Raw genomic sequence first — 24,407 nt, forward strand, 5'->3', positions numbered from 1 at the left:
TAACTTGCAGTGCAGATAAAAGATTTACCAGTTTGCTTTCTGGTCATCTACTTCAGCTAGCAGTGTTTCATTGTGGTCAATGCTACACTGTGACTGAGGAGCTACATACATATATATATATATATATATTTTTTTTTTCATTCAGCTTAAATTTGTTCATTTGTACATTTAAGAGACAGACTGACAACCTACCCCAGGTGCACCCTGCCTCTCGACCTATGACAGCTGAATGCATGGCTGGCTGTAGATGGATGGATGTACTTTTAGGTTTCAAAACAAGGCCACAGAGTGAAAAGTAAAGCATTACCAATTTTTATCAATCAGCTGACCAAGTCATACATTTCTAATTCAGAAAGACAAAGTATTAAGAACATATGGTCACGTTAACCCTTTGTAATCAATACGATTCCTCTCACCTTAAGTGCTTCTACTTAGCTTTTGAGCACCATATCTTGAAGCTTGGGTGTATTGATCTGCCCAGCTGATTGGAAGTTTTCCTTTAGGAGCTATAGTATAGCAGTGGGACTACAAGTGGATGGATCAGCTTACTCCTTCTTACCCCCACTTCCGTCACCACACCTGCCACAGCTAGCAAGAACACACACAAACGGCCCATCTGCGCGTGCAAATCCTCCTGTGTCAGTGCAAGAGGCTGCTTGTGTGCTCAGGAGAGCACACGTCTGAGAGGCGTATTAAATGAGAAATGTGTTACATAGGGTTTATGGTGGCGGCGTGTGCTTGAACCGCATTGACTTGAGCAGCTGCTGGGCCTTATTATGGATCCGTGGCAGGAGACAGATTTTAGATTTTTACAGGGCTAACACACTATATGACAGTCTGCTTTTCCGATTGAGTGCTAGAACCCATAACCCACTGCCGATTAACATCCACGCACTCGTGCAGAAACGTGCACACTTTTACACCCATAAACAACAACAGCGATATACACTCCATTAAATGGTCAAACAGTAGATATGCATGTCTATATAGGATGCTGTTTATCCACAGGTCTGGCAGTGTCTCTCTTCCCACTTACATACGTCTACTTTTCTCTGATTCTCTCTTCTTTTATCTAACAGATGCTAAAATATAGTTTGGATTTTTAAAGGTGTTCTGGGATTGACCTCGTGCGTAGCCTCAAGCCTCCCCCTTTTGTAAACTGATATACCTCATGTGTGCGCGTGTAGGCGTGGTGTCACAGTCGGATACACAGCAGCGGTGGAGGAGGCGGTGAAGAGGGGAAATGGGAATAGCCAGCACAGTAGACAGAGCCCAGATAGACCTGTCAGCTCTGTGACACCCACACATGGCTCAGGCTCTCCTCTGGGATGAGACCAGAGCAAGGGAAAGGAAGCGTGACAGGGTGCAGGTAGAGCCGTAAAGCCACGGCAGAGGTGTGGTACGCGCTGCGTAAATTCTTGCTCCCTTTTGTTCACACAGATCAACAGATTCACAAAAATAAGAAGGGTTTAACTACATGAGTGCTAAATATTTTTAGCTTAAGTCTGCAGTCAGCGGTTACAAGCTAATGTTGGGACTGCACATATAGCTGTGAACAGTAAGTTGCACAGCTACCACAAGTTTGGAGTCCTGCAACAAATTCTGCGTTGCACAGAGGTCTGGAAGCTGGCTTAGCCACTTTAATAGAATAACATAGCTGTGTTAAAGCCACTCCTGTGTAGCTGTTGGCCTGTGTTTGGGATTTATGTCTTGCTGAAATCAAAACCTTCTCTTTATAGTTTCATAACAGAGATTCCCATAGTTCATTTTTCCCCTTCTTTTGTTGTTAAATTTATTTTACCTTTACCAAATTATGCTGCAAGGAAGCCCCTCCAAGCATGATTCTGCAGGAACCAGGCTTTGTGGATGAAGGATGAGTTATGATGACATCACACTGTTTGGTTTACACCAAACATAGCATTTAGTGTGATAGAAGGGGGGGGGAAGCAAAGCTCATTTTTCTCCTTATTCCAAAAACTATTTCAGCTTTGTTCCAAATTCTCCCACATGCCTTCTGGCAAACGCTAGCTGAGATGGCATCAGTTTTTTTAACAGTGATTTCTCTCTTTTTCAGTCTACCAGAAAACTAGCTGGTAAATCACCCGGGCAACTGTACATTGTCTCTCATCTCTCAGCCATGGAGGCTTGTAGGTTCTTCAAAGTTGCTGCAGACCTCTCGCTTGGCTTCAAAGTAGTGTCCTCCAATGCAGAGATGCTCAGTTTTTGAAGATGGCCATGAATTAAAGTTTTTCAATCACTGGATGGCTTATATAGACGTGTTTAGTATTTCCACTGCTGCTTACCATTTAGTATGTAACACTGCCGGGATTTTTTCTCCCCGGTCCAAAACATGTAACCATTGTGAGAGCTTTTACGTTAATATTGACATATGGAGCTAATGCAAAAAAAAGGTCGTGGAATTGCATTCAAATGAACTGCTCACATTTGGTCCTTTTTTCTTCTTCTTTCAATTAAGAAACAAGCAGAGACACTCGTGCTGCCACGTTGGAAAAGCTGGAAGTATCGCTGAGCTTGACTGCGGTCGTGTTTTTTCAAACCGCGGCTGTGGAAGAAAGAATTAGAGAGAAAGAGAGAGGAGAGGAAAAAAAAGTCTCAGGCTCAGTTTCAAGCAACACATAGGATTTGTAATAAGATTCACGACTGGGCCTACAATCCGGTGTGTAGTTATTGTTACTGCGATAAGCCAATCACGAGGCTGAGTGTTTCTCTGCAGTTGGATGTGTCAAGTGTGCGCTGTTTGTTTATGTAAAACATACTGTAGACAAATTTCCACTTCCCTCCATTTATCTGCTGTTCTTGATTGTGCGCTGAAAGCAAGCTGATGATTATGAGTGTGTTTTCTTACGGGGGTGTGGGTGGGATCATATCTGTTTGATCTCGCAGGCAAAAATATGGGCAGCACAACAGAATCTCATCTCTTGTGTCAGCTATTCTTCCGCGCTGCGATATTCTCATGGGAACGCGTTTCTGCTGCGCGAATCACAGACAGATCAGTGCGGGCCGGTTCTTATCTGGACATGAAGGACGGGAAGATGGAAGAGGGAAGGTGTAAAAGTGAGGGAGAGGAAAGGAGACGAGAGAGAGGAAGAGATCCTCTGGGAATCATAATACCTGAAATTTGGGTGGGAGGGCGGCGGCTCTTGAATCTAGCCCATCATCATTTCATAAGCAGGTATTTTACTTGCCCCCCCTTTTTTTGCAGGCCGGGATGCAAGCTCACCTCGGCTGCGTTCCCGCTGTTTCCCCTCAGATTGAGCAGATTAGATGTTTAAATTGTTTATGCAAGTGCCACGACTCGTGTAACAGCCTGCCTGGGGATTTTGTTATTAGTTTGATCGCTTTCTTTTCTATTCGTCTGCGGCCATCATGCGCGTTGTTGCCGTTTGATAGCATCTCTGGTTCATGTCAGGTCAGCAGATCTCTTATTGCTGTTCTGCTGCAGGTGGGGAGGTCCTAATAAAACCGTTGTGCTTCAGTCAGACATTCTGCGGGGCACTACGTAGGGTTTTCTCAGCTGAATGGGCATTTGATCAGCAGACCCTGCAGCATCAAACCACGCTGACACTTAAGTGCTGTTGTCTCTACGTTCCCCTTCCACTCAGGAACCCCCGACTCCCACACTCACATTCACGGAGACGTGCGTTATTCGCGAACAGTGCGACTTTCACCTCTGAGTGATGTGTATTGTCTGCATAAAGAGAGACCCGTCAGGGATCTTCAGTTCCCGATGGAGACATCAGGCTGCCCGCCATGCTCTCTTGTCCTTCACTAGCATCCTGAGATGACAGTAGATAAACAATGGGAACAAACAGGCACTCCCACCAGCATTGATCTGGCTGGCTCACCCCTCCCTGCTTTCACCAACAACGCCACATTGATTCCACCTACACTCAATTTATATGAAAGCCCCCCCCCCTTCCCAGCCCACCTCCCTTTTCTACCAGGACTGACAAAAATGATAAATGACCAACCCCTTCCTCCCTCTTCCGCCACCTCCCTCTGCCTCACGTTGGCTGTCCGAGGCTCTACAAACCTATTTTCTACCCTCAGAAATCCAATAGAGTGTGCTTGCCTTTTTTCCCCTTTCTCTGAAGTGTAGTTTTTGCCGGTGTGCGGGTTGTTCACCACCTTTGCAGTAATTTCCACACATAAACATGTCACTGGGTATAATTTCAAACCTGCAGGACGCCCATATCCGTGATGTCAGAGCATTAAGGAAGACAAATGAAGGAAATTAATATGCATTTTCAATGGCAGACGCCGTAGGATCGCTTTACCCTGCGGCTAATGCCTCTGATAGTCTGCTGTGTCACTTAAAGAAGTAATCATATGCACAGTTTCCAAAATGATGTCAATTATTTTCTTCTCTTTGGCTTAATCAGACCGTCGTCTCATTATGTAATTATTATCTGGTTAATTTGTCCCCTGTGTAAATCGCACGATCGAGTTTGTGGTTCGACTGTCCATCTTAATACACGTTCAGCTTTTTATACATATTCTTTTTCTGATCCAGTGTCCCCCCTATGCCTGTAAATGGGACACGGAGCGTCTATAAATAGATATACTGTGGCACCGTGCTGCTGGTGTGTGCGCGTGTGTGTACTGCTTTTCACATGTTCCGTGGAAGTGATCGAGGCCATTGATGAGGATGCCGGTTCCACTCTCGGCTCCTCCATCCTGCTGCCCAGGGGTGCAATACCATTTCACATCTCACTTAGACCCTTCCCTAATGATCCTTCTCCGCTCAGCCAGAGTTTTTCCATGGCTCCCAACTCCGCACTGCTTTTCCCACTGTGAGGTGATCCATTTTACACTTCCCTCTGCTCTCAGATACCCACTGGAAAACTAAAGGAAGGTGGCAGCCAGGTTTGTGAGCCTCCAAGATGAAAATGACTCACGAGTGCCATGTATAATTTATTCCCTGCTCCTCCTGTTTCTTATTCATTTCGGTCTTAATCATTCTCACATATTATAAATGTGTAATCATGCCATTATGCCAACGCCTACTTAGGTTGTCTCCCTTGACGATGATGTTTGTGTTGATGGGATCTGATGTGATCTCTTAAATATAGAAGTCTGAGGGCAGGGTTACCGTCTTCCCATTCTCTCGATAATTGCTCCTAGGTAAAGATTCCACTACCTCGTGCGCATTTGAAGATAATTCCCTCCTTGTCCCGTTACTATGTCAAAGAATAGCATTGCAATCATTTCAATTATGACAGCGCTGGGATCGAGGTCATCGAGTGGGGCCTTGAGAAGTAATTGGAAGGGCATGGGCGAACCGAGGAAAGGCATTTTTCTTCTGCGAAATTGCCTCAGTCTTGGGGACAGTAAATTGAGGTGCTGAAAAATGATGTGATAATTCAGCCACATGGTTTGGTAAGGGGAAATTGTCTGAAAGGCACTTTCTGGAGAATTAGAAGGCAAAACTACATTTCCCTCCCGAGTCCTCTGTCCTTCACGCAGTGGCATGAAATGAATTGATGAGACGGAGGGAGAGGGAAGTGTCGGTGTAAATGTTTGCAGCTAAAATGAAGCTGCCTGCTCGCGCATTCAGATTGGCTGAAGGGTGAGAGGCGGTAGCCCGAGCGAGGATACGGTACTCCGCTCCACACTATTTCACGGCCTAAGCCTTTAATCGCAGCAGCTACAATGAATGCATAAAATGGAATTCAAATTTCAGATTGATTGATTTTATATTGACGAATGCCAAGGCTGGCTTAAGGGGAAAAAGAACTGTGACTGTGGCTTTTTTAAAACGTAACCTCTTTAAGAAGGCGAGTCCTTGCTGCTCTCATGTGCCCGTTTGTTGCTTTTAGATGTGCTTCAAAAGAAATATGAAAAATTCTTGCTTTTTGAAGTTTAATCTCTCTTAAGAAAGGGTAGGAGGCAGAATGCAAATGTGGAAATTTGCTCCGGCTTTGCTATTTACTGCTTGAGACTTGGGCATCTTGTAGCCGCGGACAGTCAGCATTTCGAAAATGTCAGGCTTTTGAGTGAGCCTTCTGAGCGAGCGTCGTGGACATCTCAGTTCTCAAATCAAAAACATGGCTGCCATCCCAGCCTCCCTCCCAATGTACTGTCAAAACTTCACCATAGTGGCTCTATTGTGTCTCATTTCTTAATCCCTTCAAGGTATCTCACACAGTAACAGAGCTGCCATAAGCACATTTGGTGCTGTTTGCAGATTAACAGGATTACAGATTATGGATTACACTAGCGTCATTCTTACCCATTTAACCTTGACGCATGCCCCGCTGAAAAATTTCAGGCCTTTGCAAACACAAGACCAAGTTCAGTGTTAGTGTTTGAACACGATACTTGGCAGTGTTGTCCAGGACTGAACGCAAACAAGCCTATCTACTATTGGAGTGTCTTGTGTGTGTTTGCGTATGTGGTCACACCAGCAGCCCTTCGATGAGGGTCCTATGGATTAGCGCCCTCACTGTTTTTCCTTCGCCACAGCTTCCATGCCTCTGAACGCAACCCAACTCCAGCGTTTCCATGGGAAACGTGCAGTTGCCAAGTCCTGTGGCGATTGAGCGCTGAGGGTCATCGTTTATTTCTGTCTGACAGGAGCAAAGGGGGCAGATTGGAGAGGGGACAGCAGGGGGGGAGAAGAGGGGGAACTGTTGGGTCCTGAGGGGATGTGGAGGGCCTAAATCTCCTTTAAAAGTTTATTTGTCCAAGGGATCACCTACGGCGGAGTCTGACACTGGTTTGTTGGTGTTAATGTACCGACTGTCCTCGCAAATCCCTCAGACACTTAGTCGTATTCACACTTTAAAAGAAGTGCAGCAGCAGTGTCGGGGAGGGAGGGGAGGGGGCAAAAAAGGGGGGGAGACGTGTGAAGCCGCATATGGTCGACCGTAGCGTTGTTTTTCCAGAGAGTTGTTACAGCTGAGGACTAGCCTCCATCCCCCTGCTCCTCTTTGTCTCTCATTAATCTAGCACTATGGCTCTGGCTTGTTTCCAGCGATGTAGAGCGAGCAGGTTTAAGTGACCACCCACCCTGAGGAAAAGCATCAGTCTGCCCCCAGTGTCACCTGCTAGTGTTTCTGCCTACATTTCACTCTGTCGCCTCGTGTCTATCAGCCGCTCTAAAATAATGAGCAAAGTGCTTTAATTGTAGTTTTCGAAGCGTCGGGATTGATGGTTATACTTTGGGATGAATCTCTCGCTAATTTCTCTTGTCTTGTACGAGTTGATCAACTTGTCCTTTCATTTGCTATTGTCTTTCATTTTTTCCTTTCTTACTACTCTGGTCTGCCACCTCTATTTAGGGAGGCTTTAGTCCACATGTGCAATTACAGAGTTCATATTTGGTCTGAGCTCTTTCCATCACCAAGAATGAAAAGGTTGGCTATGGGATCTGCGTTAGTCTCCTACTGCCGCTCCTTTATGCATGAGTTAGGACTCTGGCAGACTGGAACACCGTGGTGTCTGTGAACCCTTTTGGCTTCTCTTCACCTTACCCAATATGTCTGCTGGCTATACCTCTCATCAGCTTCTGCAAAGCATGAAATATTCATGTCCCCCTTGCTTTCTCCCTCTGCATTTTTGAATCTATTATTTTGAAGAAAGGAGCACAGACACGTTTCCAGCTCTATCTCGGCCTCTTCCAAGGTATACGTAGCACATTAGGTGAGATGGGCATGCAGACATTTTGAGATCCATTAGCCATTATTCGGTTTAGGTGCTTTATCTTCAGCCCCATCATGGTCTAATGTATTGTACTCTCTATTTAACGGGTCTGACCTCACTGCTTCGCACTCAAGGCCTTGAGATTTCCCTTTATTTGTGTCTGCTTCTCTCACTCCGCCTCTCAGGCCTTCTCTTTCTCTCTGCCTTCTTCCTTTCTTCAGCTGTAGCTCGCTGCATCGCAGTGTGAAGGTCAACATTGGGAGGCGGTCATCTCTACTGTGATTTGGGCAAGAAATGTGGTTTCCTGTGAGTCTGCTCAGTCTTTCCGCGCTGCCATTAGATCTGCTTCCAAGCCATGTTAACAGTGTCATTAAAGTCACAGCAGTGCTTATTGTCTCCCTGCAGACACGGCCAAAGATAGCATGTCTTCAGTCTGATTACACATTAACAGGAATTGACTTTAATATAGCTCTGATCGGGGCAGGCCACTATGGCTGGAAATGGAGAAATCTGAAAATATATACATCATTAGAAGGTTTACCAATTGGGGAGGAAACATTTTACTAATTAGCGTTCAACCAAACCGGTTAGGATTAATTTGTTTCTCTTTTTTGTTTCTTCCTGTTTTAAAAACAAATCTTTTGGCATTTGACTATTCGTCAGAACAAAAGAAATCTTTAGTGTCCATGTTCTTAATAGACCACTATAAATGTGTTACTTTGTTGTTAAATCTACATTGTTGTTTCTCTTATCACAAATATTCTTGTGTATTTCAATGTTTCTTCCTGCATATCTGCTGACATACGCTCACCGGCCAGTTCATTAGGTACACGTTGGACCCCCTTTTGCCTTTAAAACTGGAAGCAGTCCTCAGAGATTTTGGTCCATATTGACATGACAACATCACACAGCTGCTGCTGAATTGTCAGCTGCACGTCCGCGATATAAATCTTGTAATGTAGATTCCTCCACATCCCAGAGGTGCTTTATTGGATTGACAATCTGGTGATTGTAGGGGTCATTTGAGTACAGTGAACTCATTGTCATGTTCAAGAAAGCAGTTTGAGATGATTTGAACTTTGTGAAATGGTGTCTTATCTTGCTTAAAGCAGCCATAAGTAGACTGCTTCACTATGCATAAAGGGATGGACATGGTTGGCAACAATACTGCCAAGAAAATAATCCCACACTTTTACTGCAATCAGCAGCCTGAACCAATACAAGGCATATATCCGTGCTTTTATGTTGTTTATGCCAAATTCTGACCCCACAATCTGAATGCTGCTGCAGAAATCAAGACTCGTTTTTTTCTGTTCTTGTCTGATATGATTGATACCCGTTGTGGTCTTCTGCTGCTGTCGCCCATCTGCTTCCAGGTTGGATGTGTTGTGTATTCATCGATCTTCCTCTGCATACCTTTGTTGTAACAAGCAGTTATTTAAGTTGCTGTTCCCATCTTATCAGCTCACAGCAGCCTGGCCATTCTCCTCTGACCTCTGGCATCATGGCATTTTTCTCCCAGAGAGCTGCCACTCACTGGATATATTCTCTGTAAACTCTAGCGATGGTTGTGCGGGAAATTTCCAGTAGATCAGCAGTTTCTGAAATACTCAGACCAGCCCATCTGGCACCAACAACCACACCACATTTAAAGTAACTTAAATCACCTTTCTTCTCTATTTCAATAGTAAGTTTGAACTTCAGCCGGTATTCGCAATCATGCCTCTATGCTGATTGAACCAAACAACTTAGAGCTAGCTGCTTATTTAGTTTAATGTCCAATAGTACATTAAACTAAATAAGGTGAGCATATGCCAAAAGGCGAAATACAGCATTTAAAAGGAAGAAAACTATAAACTTACTGTAATCTAAAACTAGGAACTCACTGTGGTGAGGTGAAAAGATACTACAACAGAGGACAAGGGGGGACAGCAAGTATATCTACACAGGAGGGTGATGGGGGGAGTGGAAACAGCTGCGGAGAATGAGACACCGTTAAACCAAATCACAGTGAACAAGACAAAGGAAGCAAAAGTAAAAACAAAGCACCAGGACTACAAACTCTCAAAGTAAAACAGGAACTGATGACTTAATGAGGAAAACATCATACACGAGACATGAACAAACTAAATGCAAGAGGCTTGACACGGGAGGGAGGAAAAGAGAACTAGACTAAATTCGCTAGGAGAAGGAATACAAGACATAATCTAAACCTCACACAACCCTGAGATCTCAATATATATCAAGTAAATAAACAAAACTAGAAAGTCCAAAAACTCAAATGCTGGGAAAACAAACCCATGACATGACCATAAAACCATAACACATCATCGTGATACAATTTTAAGATCAAGTGAATAAGTTTTGTTGATTAATATTCTGGTCCTCATTATTGGAGCCATGTAGATTTCTGAAGCAGCTTGACGCTGAGAAACCTAAAAAGAAAACTGTGCTTCTTTACAGTGGTAATAGTTGTCACCCTGGTCATGTCCTCTGCTTCACTGTTTCCATCAGGAGTCACTTCCTGTGGCTAATCATACTTTGATATGCTGTGGCACGAACCCTGGCTCCATAAGAAAGGAACAAACAAGGTACCCGGGGATCTTCAAGCAACCAGCTCTGTTGGTTTTTGTCTGCACCGCTGTGATATATTCTCTGAACACCCACTGTTTTTTTTCACGGCCTCTCTTTACATTAGTCTCCGCATCCCCATGAAGGGAGAAGTTGGACACGACTCAGAGAAAAAAGACGTGCAATTTCTTCCACAGATCTTGCAGGAGGCAGATTTAAGGCATCCTGTTAAGCTTAGCTGGAAGGATAGCCGGGGCAGAGACACTTGCCAGACCTTGATTCTCATTAAAAGGACACCGGATGCACTTGATTTTCTCCACTTTGGAATTCCGTTTGAGCCGAGCTCAGCGCGGCCACTTGTGTATTTTTGACGTTACTGCTTACTTTTAATTAAACCTAGGTTTATCGGGTTACCAATAAACCCTTTAATGGCATTATTACATCTACTTTATGTCCCCTTTGTGTCTTGCTGGGTTTCGTGGTCACTGTTTAATGTCTTCGGGTTGAGGGGTATGTGTCTCTAATGCAGCATCTATGGTTTTTACACAGGGATGTGTGCACGCTGCAATAGCTCTTCCCGCTTAATGGTCAGACCATTTTCCATGCAAAGGTAATGATGCTCCATCTCATTTCTCCACCAGGAGACTTAATGGAGAAATGATGTTTTTGTAAGTGACTCGCTCATACCATTCTCATGCTGGATGCTTTACTTTTCACACTTGGCTTGATGGAGGTTGCCTAAAGGGCTGGTATATTATGTTAGGTCTGCTGAGGGTATGGAAATGTATATAGAGTGTGATAAGGGATTTTTTCCAAGAGTAAAGGATCCTTTTGTTGCCAGGTCTGTCTGTCACTCCCATCCACTCCTCTGCTCTTGGATCGCTTCCCTTCCATCGGCTTGTTTTTCCTTTCTTCTCTCCGTTTTGGTTCCGATACTGTGCGGATTTGAGAGAAATAGAAGGCGAATGTCCCCATGGGTGATGGCTTCACTTGCACGCAGTCACACAATTCTGAGCTGAACTGGGAATTGGCTCACCCTGAAGCTTTGTCACTCAAATTTTGCCTATTGATTGTGTGGAGGCTGCGTGAGCGGGTGATTTGTGTGTGTGTGTGTGTGTTATGTTTGCACACACAGGGGTTAGGCGTGTGTGTGTGTGTAGGGGAAAACTGGCAGCTCTTACTTTGTGTAGGTGAATGCAAGGACTACTTTGGAGCGAACTTTTGGAGTGCTGGCACTGCCAGTATGCAACATCTCCCACACACGGCTAATCCCACTCAACAAAAGAACGTGATATGCTGTTTGTTCTATAGGAGCTGATGCTTGTGCTGTTAGATTTTAACGCTATTTCCTTCTGTCTTGCCGTTTTTCTAGGTCAGGAGATTTAATCCTGGGGGAATGCTGTTGAGATGACCTGCGTGGCCTTTGTTTCCTCAAGAGATTATTCTCCAATCAAAAGAGTGGAGCAAAATCGAGCCAGGACATGCTTGACAGGTTTACATGATGGACAGGTGATGGAGTCTTCCATCATCTTTCTCCACCAGTGACTCGGCCTGCCAGCTCTCCCCGCGAGGCATAAGTGTGTACCAGCAGTCCAAGGCCCCTTATTTGTTTGCCATGGTGACATAAGCAGTGCTGCAATATGAGGGAGAACCAAAACCGCCTCATTTCTTTCTCCAGTAGCTCCTGCAGCTGCTATCTTAATGCTTCTTATATTTAGCTCCATAACAAGGCTGACCTTGCTCTGAGAATCCCCTGCTCGCTGTCCTCTATCCACACCGAGAGAGAGACTGTCCCCCAAGGTGTGCTGCTGAGCCGGCGCGGCAGAGCGGTGTGGCGTGAGACGATGCTGGGATGTGTGACCCGCCTCCGTCGGCAAGTCCGTCTCCTCCCCCTGCAGACCTCGCTGATACTTCTCTTCCTCTTCTGCACCGTCAGCGTCTTCATCTCAGCCTACTTCCTATATGGCGTCAAGCGGGAGCTGGAGCCATCAGGAGGGGGTGTGTCCGGAGCCGAGGGAGCATCCGCCGACACCGATGACCCAAGGGTCACTCCATCCCGACTGCTGCCTTTGCGGCCTGTCTCAGGGGGCCCTGGGGCAGATCCCGGAGGGACAAGGACAGAACCTGTTGTCCTGGTGTTTGTGGAAAGCCAATATTCTCAACTGGGGCAGGAGATTGTGGCCATTTTGGAGTCTGGCCGATTCAGGTACCGGACTGAAATCTCTCCTGGCAAAGGGGACATGCCCACATTGACGGACAAAGAAAAGGGGCGTTTTACACTTGTTATTTATGAGAACATTCTCAAGTATGTCAACTTGGACGCCTGGAACCGAGAGCTGCTGGACAAATACTGTGTGGAATATGGAGTAGGCATCATTGGCTTCTTCAAGGTTAGGACAACACCACACTCCTTCTGCCTCCCCCCTTTCTCTCCCCTCTCTCACTCACACCTTCTGCCCTGTCCATCTGGCTCCACCGTCTCTAAGGAGATGAGATTCACAGAGTTGGAAAGACCTGCCTGGTTCAATATCACTCTGTCCCACGGCAGTGTCTTCTGTCTCTCTTATGTTCTCTGTATCAATGTTTTTCTTTATTCTGCAATCTGGCCTTCTTCTCTTTTCTTCCTCAGTGTCTTATTTCTCTGCTTTGTTTTAATCTACACATGCATTCCCCAGCCTCCTTCTCCCTCTGTGTTTCTCTCATGCTCTCTCCTTTTTCCTCTAGATCAGTAAATCCGTAGATGCTTATGTTTGCCCAAGGCCAGCTTTTTTTTTTTTCTTCTAAGGTGTTATGGTTTTAATCACCATTTCTGAGCCGTGTACAGAATATCTAGAGATGTGGAAGAAATTTTAGGCAGGTCATGGTTTCCTGGCAGAATTTACCACAAGGAGAAAGAGAAAGCAACCAGTACACTTACACATCTGCATGATTGATGTCGTTGTCCCGTTTTGGCCTTTCCTTGATGGATATCAGCGAGTTTGTTACATACACATGAAGTCCACTACAGACGCAGATGCATTGCTTCTAATTAGACTCCAGCTGTACAACAGTGGACTTGCATCTGCTCTGCATCTGTAATTAGCTTTGGCTACTTTTTTCATGTAGCCCTACAAAGTTTATTTGGATTATTTGTGATTTACAACTCTGTGTTGTTTACAGTTAAAACTCTACAGGGTTCACATGACCGTGAACACGAGTAGCATGTCTCCAGAGTTTTGCACACTGTAGAATTTCCCGTATAGCAAACATGATATGGTATGTTTTTGGTCATGTGTAGTCTGTGCAGAATAAAATAGTTGTTTTTTTAAATGAAATAAAATATTTCGACTGATATAGTGGCTGATATTTTCCCAATATATCAATATAGTTTTCTCATATTAATAAAGACTCATAAATAACTACATCTAACAACTGTTAGGGAAATCATAAAAATCCTGTGTATTAGTGAGGCTTCATCTCCTTCGTAAAGCACGCCTGATATATGGAAAAGGCAATTGATGTTGCATGTGTGCTTGTTTATTTTTCTACATATTTGGTGCTGATAAGATAAAATACAAAGAAAAATAAATACAATTAGATAGTTAAGCATTGCAATAGTTGGTATCTACACTACAGCCTCGGGGTAATTTAACTCTAAATGATGCGGGGCAAAAGAAGCCAGAATGAATGAATGGTTAAAGAAAATCAGCTGATTTGTTTTTTATTAGATTTTTAAAACTACTAAATATGATCAGAGATGTAACGTATAGTTTGCACATATGAATGGGGAAAAACGGTGACGTGACACCACGCAGTTTGTGTTAGTGTCAACTTTTCTCGCTAACACCCACGCGCTGTTTTGTATTTCTAAAGGAAGACTTAAGTTGTGCAACATGAAGTGACTGTAAGTAATCATACAGCAAATCAAGCGAATACACTTTTTGTCACGTGTAGTCTGCGGAGAATAAAATGCTCCTTTTCAATGAAATTCGAGCTTGACTGAAATGTTGGCCAAGTTTCTGCCCTGTCGGCATCGGCCACGAACACAACGGCAAACGGCTGAGTGGAGCAGAGTCGGGCGGAGCGTAAACGAGTAATCCACGACATAAACAAGATTATATTTAAATGGTTTCCTTATGGTTTGTTAATAGGGACTCATAAATGACTGCACATACCAAACGTTAGGGAAAGGCGTTTATATTTTGTGCATCTAAAAGAAAAAAAAATCAGACTTTTAAATCACCAAATATTTGTAATTTTGTCAATCTCAAAAATCTAATGTCAGACAGGCTCTAAATGCAGTCTACCTCACAGAGCAGGCCTAATTTGTAATTAGTATTTGTATCACTTTCTTCATATTAGTTTCTGATAAGATGTGATGAAAAGAAAAATCAATTAGATGACATGGGTAATCACTTTATTTACATCCGCAGCCTCGAGGTAAGTGAGTGTAACAAATGAACGTTTCTTTAGATATAATCACCATCATGTGGACACTGCACAGTGTATATTAGTGTTAATGTTTCTAACTAACACCCAAACACTGTGTTGAAATTCTAAGGAAGAGTTAAGTTGAAGTGCAAGATGAAGTAAGAGAGAATCAGGGAATGGCAAGTTTTGGCGGGGAAATTTCATTAAGCCTTTGCTGAAGTCTCAGTCTCAGAGTCTTTGAGAACACAGCAGGAGGTTATTCATTTTGACTGCAATCTCAGGGCATAGCAGATTGAGCATAGCAGGTAGAAGCTGCCTCATGCCTTCACGTTTGAGCAGGCCTGACATTCCTTATTTCACACATGACTGGAGAAATTGGGGAATTATTTCCAATGCATTTCTGTCTTCATCACTCCAGTGTATGATGAATCTGTGTGATTTCTCTCTCGTCTCTGTCTCTCTGTGTTGATCAGGCCAATGAAAACAGCCTGCTCAGTGCACAGCTGAAAGGCTTCCCCCTCTTTCTTCACTCTAACCTGGGTCTGAAGGACTGCACGGTCAACCCCAAGTCCCCGCTTCTCTTTATCACTCGATCTGGGCAGCCGCTGCCAGGTCCTCTCCCCGGAGATGACTGGACCGTCTTTCAGTCCAACCACTCGACATACGAACCCGTGTTACTGGCCAAGACCCAATCAGCTGAGAGCGTCGCGTCGATGGGGCAGAATGCTGCTCTGTTGCCGTCAGTGGTGCAGGACCTGGGGCTTCACGACGGCATCCAGAGGGTCTTGTTCGGCAACAATCTGGCTTTCTGGCTGCACAAGCTGGTGTTTGTGGACGCTGTGGCCTTTTTGACAGGGAAGCGGCTCTCGCTTTCTCTGGAGCGCTACATCCTTGTGGATATAGATGACATCTTTGTGGGCAGAGAGGGTACCCGCATGAAGGTGCCTGACGTAAAGGTGAGTTTGTGTTTCAAAGTGCTAAAAAAAGAAAAACATCTTCTCAGAATAGTAACTGAACCCACTTATCTATTCATCAGCCGATGTTTTTCAACAGCCCTTTGCTGGAAAATAAAAAATTGCCTCACACATAGCATGTTCTACCCTCTGCCAGTCATACAGAAACCCCTTCTTCTCACTCCTCTACTCCTTTTGAATGCATTCGTCCCAGTAGGCTGCTCAAAGCTGACAGGCCCCACTGCTCACACTGTCACAGAAGCTCCACAGCAATGAATATTTCAGGGGCCCAGAGACACACAAAGAATGTTGAAAAGCTCCTTGCTTGCGTCCCCTCAGAGCAGAACAGGCTCGCCTCACATGTGGAGGCAGAGGGTATGAGAAAAAGTTATGGAAGAGGCATCAAGGCCCCCCTCACTGGCAGCGCAGCAGCTAGCTTTTAGAGACGCATCACACCCTGACATGATGGAGAAATCTGAGCGAGAGAGAGGGGGTGTGCACTGGGAGCCTCATCCAGCACGGAGATCAAATGAAACAAACACCCGAATCAGAGGAGAGCAAAATATCAAACAGAATGGAGGAGAGGAGTGAGGCAACTGGGAGTGGATGCTGGATGTTTACCGAAAGAAACTTTCAGAATAAAATATGCATGTGGGCACAAGACCGAACGGGTGTTCGCGCTTTCTCATTAATGCGCTCGTGCAACGGTTTCAGCGCATCGTGTATTGACTCACCCTCCTCTCCTCCTACTGTTTCAGGCCCTGCTGGAGACACAGAGGGAGCTGCGCACCCATGTGCCCAACTTCACCTTCAATCTGGGCTTCTCAGGGAAATTCTTTCACGCTGGTGAGATGCAACCCGACGAGAACTGTTGCCAGTTGCTGAGATAAACTAAAATAAATAAAACTTCAAGCTGGTGAAGTCGTGATTCATATTCTTTAATTTTGCTTCTCCTCTCCGTCCTCTCTGTCATGCCCTGACTTTGTCCATTTCCTGCTTCTCATTTCTCAAATGCTTCCTTCTAATATTTGAACTCTGTCTCTCCCTTTGCCTTGCTGACTTTCATTTCCTCTCCCTGTCATCACTGGCTCCATTTTACCTTTGCCTCTTCTTTGTCATCTCCCATTTTTATATCTTCAATTTCCTCATAACCCACCGCCCCTCATTTTTGCGCTAACCCCGTTCATCTCCCTCCATCTCCCCCTCTTCCTTTCCCATGCTATTCTCTCTTACGTCCAGGATCTGATGAGGAGGACCTGGGAGATGACCTGCTGCTTTCCTATGTGAAGGATTTCTGGTGGTTTCCTCACATGTGGAGCCACATGCAGCCCCATCTATTTCATAACCAGTCCGTGCTGGCCGAGCAGATGTTGCTCAACAAGAAATTTGCCATGGTGAGTCAGCTTGGGGGTAAAGGTCACATCGCTGTTTTGAGTAAACACAGTGATCGGCCTTATCTTTTGCATATCCTGCTGTTTTGATTTAAATAGGCAGTCTCGGACGAGCTGGTGACGTTTTTGCAAGTAAAAAAACCCAAAAACAATAAAGATTGAAGCTCACTTCAGTTAGCGGCACACGTGCCTCGAGCAGCTGTTTTGTCTGTAATACAAAAGGGCATCTGGTGCCAAAAAAAAGTCTTGCGTTGTATTGATTAAGAATGCAAAACTAGTGCAATTTTAATCAGATGTGAAGATTCGGACCTGCATGTCTTCTGTGCAAGAAGACGCTGTGGAAGTAGGCTTGCTGAGGCGTCGTTCGGCTCTTATCTAATATCTCGCTGTGGCTGCTCTTTCCTTCCTCACTGCTCGCTCACTCACTCCTCAAACAGAGACGCATAAAAATGAACTTGTTCAAAAAGAATGATTTCCATCTCCACTAACAATGTTAGCACGTGCGACGCATCTTCTATGACCCCTTTAACAGTTAAAAAACAAGTCTAAGATTTAACTGCACAGCAGCAACGGGAAATTATAGGTTTGGTAGAGCTCTTAAATGGTGTAATATGAGCAACAGAACAGCGAGCCCGTTATTAGTTGCATAAATTTGCACACGCTGCATTGTTTTCCTGTGAATTCCTTCTGCTTATACAGTCAGTGTGAATACAGCAAAGAAAACGCAGACACCCTTTTCAAATTCAGACAATTCTCAATATCCCCAGAGCTTGACGGGTGTCGTTAAACCTCGCCTCGTTTTCTTTTTCATCCCCAGGAGCAGGGGATCCCCACTAACATGGGCTACGCGGTGGCTCCTCACCACTCGGGCGTTTACCCTGTGCACATACAGCTGTACGACGCCTGGAAGAAGGTGTGGGGCATCAAGGTGACCAGCACAGAAGAGTACCCGCATCTAAAGCCTGCTCGCTTCCGGCGAGGTTTCATCCATAGCGGCATCAGTGTAAGGCAACTTTTCATACATCCGAAAAAGCCTCGTTATCTTCTTACCTCTGGCTTGTTAGCTTTCTCTCCACTTGGCTTCTCAACATCCATTACCTTCTGAGCCAATAATCCCTTTCAGGGGGCTCTTCTACTATTTATCTTCTACTATTTACATATTTTATCACTCCCCCCTCCTCCTTCAGTTCTTTTATATTTATTCCTCTCTTATGACCAACTCTCTTTTCAACCTGTTCTTTTGCCCCTCATCTACTGCTCTCAGCGTGCCCGCTTTTCCTAGATGATAATTGTGATGACAGTGTTATTATTTTCCATCTTTGGAATCAGGAGTCCTGCAAAAGGCCAGTCCTGCTTGGTTGTATTTCCTATCGAGTGCCAAATGATAATGTAGTCAAGTGAACCAGTCTTGCATGAGACACCTGTCTAGGTTGCGCTGCCTAGGAGGCCTCAGCAGCATAATGGAGACTGACATCCTTGGCAACAGCATAGCGAGTGTCTGCATACAGCAATCATTGAAATGTCAGCACTCCCTCCTCAAAAAAAAAAACCAGAAAGAAAAATACACTTGACTTTATTCAGCTTCGGATCCGAGTTGGTGCTGAAGAGAGCAAAATTAAAGATGAATAGAATACATTCAGGAGGTTTTAAAAGGTGGGTGGGTGAAGGGGGGATCTTATCCATTTCTTTCCCAGGTTGACCTTCACTGCTGATAAGAGGCAGTGCAGCCTCAGTCCAGTTGCTTTGTAGTGCTGGCATTCAGTCAGCCTGTGTGGTCCCACAGTTCTGTTCCTGTCCTTGAGATAGAGCAGTCTGAATGGACAGTCTCCACTGCTTACTGATGATTGATATTCAGTTCCCCTGACACTCCAAACTATAAACGCATTTCCATGAATTTCCATATAGACTCGGAGTGAATAAGAGGTTTGCTTTGGCTAGATGAGCTGCATAATATGAATGTTATTGGAAGCAAACAATGTGTGGGGTAACTGCTTGGAGTACTGACAGCTTCGCTCTGCTCTCAGCGGAGGGCTGATGGTGTGTATTTATTTGTGACAATGCACTTCTCATGATCCTTTTTTTTTTTTTAACGTGAGTATGTAACTTCATTCCCTTTTTGTTTCCTCGCTCTTGGTTTGGTGACTTTGTGTTTTTGTTCGTGTCGCAGGTGCTGCCCAGACAGACCTGTGGTCTTTTCACGCACACTATCTTCTACAAAGACTACCCGGGCAGTCCGAATGAGCTGGACAAGCTCATCAATGGTGGAGAGCTCTTCCTCACTGTTCTTCTGAACCCCGTGAGTCAATTACACATCCGCACAGCACCTCGATAGTCTTGCGAGCTTGGAAAAACCGTTTTACTGATGGTGTAAATTGAAATTTAAACGAGGGACGGGACAATGACTAGTCGGTGAGTCACACAGGGATGTCTGCATCAAGCGCACTCTTTTTTTTTTTACTCTGCTGCGAAAGCTTCTGTCGCTGGAGCAAAAACAGTGTTGAGAATTCGTTGTGTTTGTCAGCATGTTTTGTTTGAGATGATATAAATGGGTTAGTCTGGTCTGAAGATAATTTTTGCAAGGCTTTACTTTTTAAGTGAGACTTGTTTGTGTCACATAATTATAAAGTGTTGTTTCAACAGTTTTTTTTTTCTTTTTTTAAACTGCCACTTCCTCTTTTGCTTGAAACCTTTTCCCTCATACTGCGTATAATTAACTGTGATCCAGGAAAAGTTCATCTGAAGGTTTTAGTGGCTTGTTGAGAACTGGGGTAGCATGCTCTAATATTTAAAGTCTATTATACTGTATAGTGATAGTAATGAATGTCAGAGTCATTCATCTGTGATTAATATGTTTATTTTTATTTTTTTAATAATGTAGTGCAAAAGTCTCGAGCCACCCCTCATTTCTTTATATTTTGCTAGGAAAATGCAGTAAAGCATAAATGGAAAATAGTATCCGGGGCAAAACCACAGTTTGTACAATTTGAAAACATGCGGAGGTCAAATTTTAGACTGACCACATCAGGCAAAACATTGTTAAGCAAGCTCTGTTGTCATCTTTTTTTTTTTATGTAGTTTTCAGGAAAAGCTCTCCAGGCTTCTCGAAAGACATTCAAAGCTCATTTTGGGGTGTTGGCTGTGTTTTGCTATGTCCTTTGTTAAGATGTCCCCACACTGTTTCAATAATATTGAGGTCTGGACCAATCCATGACTGATAGTGCTGCATTTTTTGTTTTGGTTTTTCTGACCGTTTACTGCATTGGTCCATTCGTTTGCGTTTCTTGTCATGCTGAAAAGGGAAGCTGTTGCCAATCAGATGCTTTCTGGATGCTATCACATGGTGGATCCAATTCTGTCGATACATTTCTGTGTTCATAGTTCACTTTTGACAAGAGCCCAGCCCCTCGAACCATGACAGAGTCTCCATTGTGTTGGGCTCCTGACCCCCTCCGTACATCTCAAGAGTGATTTGAAATTTAAAAAAATAATGTTTCAGTTCATCACCCTGTAAGACCTTTTGTCACCTTTTTTCAGTTCAGTTCTTGGGTAATTTTGCTTACCATTTTTGCTTACCACTTCTTCTTTTGTCTTTCAGTTATCTAGTTTCCTTAAACTGTTTTGTTATGTTTTAGTTTGGGTTTTTCAAAGAACACACTGTACACTGTGGTGAGGTATGCCGATAGCTCTTTGGAAATCACATTTGTGTTGCAAGAATACTATTTTACATCTGTAAAACTCTTTTATCTTGCACATTTTTGCACAAAGTAACAAAGTGCCTGAAGATGCACTTCAAAACTGCTAAGTTGCCTTATGTTATGTGTAGGCTCGACTGGTTCATCACTTGAGTTCGGGGCCTTTTTGTGCTTGAATGATTCATAGGTCAGTGTTTAGTGTCATTCCTCTGAGAACATTCCTCTGATAATGGTAAGAAAAAGTGAAAGACCTTCATAAAACCTTGCAATGAAATCTGGCTACTTGGAAGCAAAATATTTTTCTAAAAGACAGGTGGCTCAAGACTTTTTCACAGTACTGTAGTACTGTTGGCAAAGTGTGCTCATAATAATGTACCAGAGTTAGGATTTGCTTTTGTTTGACATAGGCAGACATTTCTCACTTGAAAAGCTGGACTCACTAAATGTTTGTCATTTTCTGTTCATGAACTAATCAATTAATCAACTAATTGTTTTATTTCCTGTCAAATTCACATAATCACAGAAAGTTACATAATGTACACAGTTTACCACGTTTCCAGTTCAGACCATATTTTGTTTGTCTTCTTCCCCTTTTATAACTCTCTCTCCACGTTTCCCTCTCCGTTCGCAGATCAGCATCTTCATGACCCATTTGTCCAACTATGGGAACGACCGCCTCGGCCTATACACCTTCAAAAGCCTGGTCATGTTTGTCAAAACATGGACCAACCTGAAAATGCAGACCCTGCCGCCTGTCCAGCTGGCTCAGAAGTACTTCAGCCTGTTCCCATCTGAGAGAGATCCCCTCTGGCAGGTGAAAAGAACATACTGAGTGTAATATTCCTTATTTTTTATATTTTACTGAAACTCACAAAGGAGGGATGATTCCAGAACCTGCTCCAAGTCTGCGCACGTATTCTTAGAGCTATGAAAATGAGAAAAACAGCATATGTTCACAGTGGCAGCTATTGCATAGCTTAATGAGCAGGCTAGATACAATTACAGCCCATTACGGGGGTATCATCCTTGCTGTAATCAGTATACACCATATATCACCACCGCACAGGCCTATCGCAGTTGTTGAGATTTGCAACACTGCAACGTGTAGTTAGATTTTCCCAAGTTAGGCCGTGTCATAAATCAAGCAAAGCCTGTGCATAATACCTTAATGATGGCCACTTCACCATTTGGTTGCTCTCATATCTGTTAAAAATTTGTAACACTGGATGTTTTTTCAATGTGTTTTCTGTTGGCTACAGGATCCTTGCGAGGACAAAAGGCACAAGGACATCTGGTCCAAAGAGAAAACATGTGACCGCTTCCCCAAACTGCTCGTCATTGGTCCTCAGAAGACAGGTGAGAAGCAGTACTTCAACACCCTCTACAGGACATAGCTAGAAGTGATTAAATGTGACGATTGCCATTGTTATTGTATCTTTATTTCAGACATATAAAGAAAAAACAATATATACATGTTTAACTTTACTCAGTACATTCAGCCATTCAGTTCAAAAGCAGAAGTTATCTTATGAGAGGTTGTCACCGTGGTTGACTGTAGATGTCTTTTACATTACACTTAAATCTGCTTTCTAATTATATTGTTAGAGACTTCCTCTTTCTTCCTCTCACCATCTTCATCATGTCAGTGACGCTTGCTGTGCTGTTCTTCACTCAGGGACAACAGCACTCTACCTGTTTCTTGGCATGCACCCTGATCTGACCAGTAACTACCCCAGCAAGGAGACTTTTGAGGAGATCCAGTTCTTCAATGGGCATAACTACCACAGAGGCATTGACTGGTATGTATTTTTACACGCGCCTCTTTTTTGTGCAGTGGGAAGTAACACTTCACGAGTCAGAAATATCCCCATAATATAATTAATGTTCACATTTTTTTCACCCCACCCCCCCTTGTCTGGTGTGATGCTGCAGCATCGAAGCAACTGACAGCAACTGTTCACAGTGCTCTTAATTTAACATCCCTCTTCGGCGTGTTGGCATATACGCCGGACTGTGAGTGGAAAAAGGCAGTTTTCACTTGTAATTATAGTCACAGTTGCTTCACAACTTTGCTGCACCTGCATCTGGAGTTACGTTCTCCCATATGTGTAGGTAGGAGCACAGGTTAGATCATTTGCAGTTAAATCAAAAGAAAAAAAAACACAAAGTGGCAACGGCAGTGAACAATTTATTTTCACTTTGTTAGTAAAAAGCAAAAAAAAAAAAAAGCAAACGACGCCACCTCACAACAACAAATCCACTCATTTGTGACATTGCCGAGAGCAAGACCAGCAACGCAATTAACACCCATTCATCTAAAAAAAAAAAAAGTCACTGTTTTGAGTTTCCTGCAGGTTTAATTGACTTCGAGCAGCATTAAAGTGAAGCTTCACGCACCACTGCAGACAATCTGAAAACAATCCAACACAAAATTTACTTGGCAGGCTGGAAATTTCTATGAGTGGGCTGCCCAAATATTAACATTGTATAACACTATAGAGTGTTAGATGGTTTTTTTGTACTCGGGGTGCCAAGCTGTTGTGCATGGTCAATCACCCACACAGTGAACAGAGAAATAATCCTTATCTGCAGGTTGCAAATTGGACCAGATCAACTCTGGCTGCTTGTAATTTTTTTTGCTGTGTTTTTTTTTTAATGCATTAGGTATATGGAATACTTCCCTCTGCCTTCCAATACTAGCTCAGACTACTACTTTGAGAAGAGTGCTAACTACTTTGACTCTGAGGTGGCAGCTCAGAGGGCTGCAGCTCTCCTACCCAAAGCCAAGATCATCACCATCCTCATCAGCCCAGCAGACAGAGCTTACTCGTGGTACCAGGTTGGTGACCTGCTACTCCACTAATCTCCAAACTTTTGAATAAACGCTGTTGTATTATAGTTAGAGAATTATTTCATCCCAATTAAAATACTCTCTTCACCTTTTGTGTCTGTATGCAGCACCAAAGAGCCCACGATGACCCAGTGGCATTGAAATATTCTTTCCACGACGTCATCACTGCAGGGCGTGATGCTCCTATCAAACTACGGGTCCTCCAGAATCGCTGTCTGGTGCCAGGCTGGTATGCCATCCATCTGGAGCGCTGGCTTAATTTCTACCACTCCAGCCAGGTACCGAGGGGAGGATGCTTTGTTTAGTGGGGGGGAAATGTGCAGATGCACCCAAAGTCATTATAACAAACTAAAACAATGCTAGATGTGAAAAAACTTTATCACTACTATGAAAAAATAAAGAAAACTACCTGAAAAGGTTTTGTGGACTTTGAACACTAACAAAAATAAAATAAGAATACAGAAGAATTGAATATTTCTGTCCTTCTATTATTTATTAATTTGGCAAAACTTTAAACTAAAACAAGCAAACACACTTAAACTAAACTGAAATAAAATCAAAGAATAAAAATGCTAAACTAATTACAAAGTATACAACTAATTTAATAGTTGAATTTAAATGAATTTAACACTCAGGTTGTATAAATGTAGGTATGGTAAATCACTTGTGGTAAAGGTGGCTTGTTCTCTCTTTGGTATTCCTCATAGTCAGTGTTTCAAATGCGGGTGACCTTGAAGAAAGAGAGCTGCTCTTTGGGGACACTCAACAGCAAAGTGAACACTTGTTGCTCAAAATCTCTAAGCTGCACAATGAGTCGGGATTAACTGTGAGCGTCATTACTGAACAAGAACGTCCATAAGAGTCAGCTCTGGTG

General features: G+C 43.7%; 1 protein-coding gene across 3 annotated transcripts in view; it reads left to right on the forward strand.

The window, feature by feature from the left end:
* The window catches only part of ndst1b (N-deacetylase/N-sulfotransferase (heparan glucosaminyl) 1b), a 50,953-nt gene that overhangs the window by 23,822 nt on the left and 2,724 nt on the right, over positions 1–24,407 (forward strand). For all 3 annotated transcript variants that reach the window (XM_013915999.1, XM_013915982.1, XM_005719858.1), the window contains exons 2-12: positions 11,609–12,626; positions 15,120–15,602; positions 16,358–16,445; positions 16,839–16,993; positions 17,808–17,993; positions 19,158–19,286; positions 21,314–21,496; positions 21,942–22,038; positions 22,358–22,481; positions 23,347–23,521; positions 23,641–23,811. In XM_013915999.1, coding sequence (XP_013771453.1) covers positions 12,081–12,626; positions 15,120–15,602; positions 16,358–16,445; positions 16,839–16,993; positions 17,808–17,993; positions 19,158–19,286; positions 21,314–21,496; positions 21,942–22,038; positions 22,358–22,481; positions 23,347–23,521; positions 23,641–23,811 — 2,337 coding nt within the window. In that variant the 5' untranslated portion in view covers positions 11,609–12,080. The remainder of the gene's footprint in view (positions 1–11,608; positions 12,627–15,119; positions 15,603–16,357; positions 16,446–16,838; positions 16,994–17,807; positions 17,994–19,157; positions 19,287–21,313; positions 21,497–21,941; positions 22,039–22,357; positions 22,482–23,346; positions 23,522–23,640; positions 23,812–24,407) is intronic.

Source organism: Pundamilia nyererei, unplaced genomic scaffold (genome assembly GCF_000239375.1).
Source record: "Pundamilia nyererei isolate P.nyererei 1_Seehausen unplaced genomic scaffold, PunNye1.0 scaffold00001, whole genome shotgun sequence".
NCBI classification, from domain to species: domain Eukaryota; kingdom Metazoa; phylum Chordata; class Actinopteri; order Cichliformes; family Cichlidae; genus Pundamilia; species Pundamilia nyererei.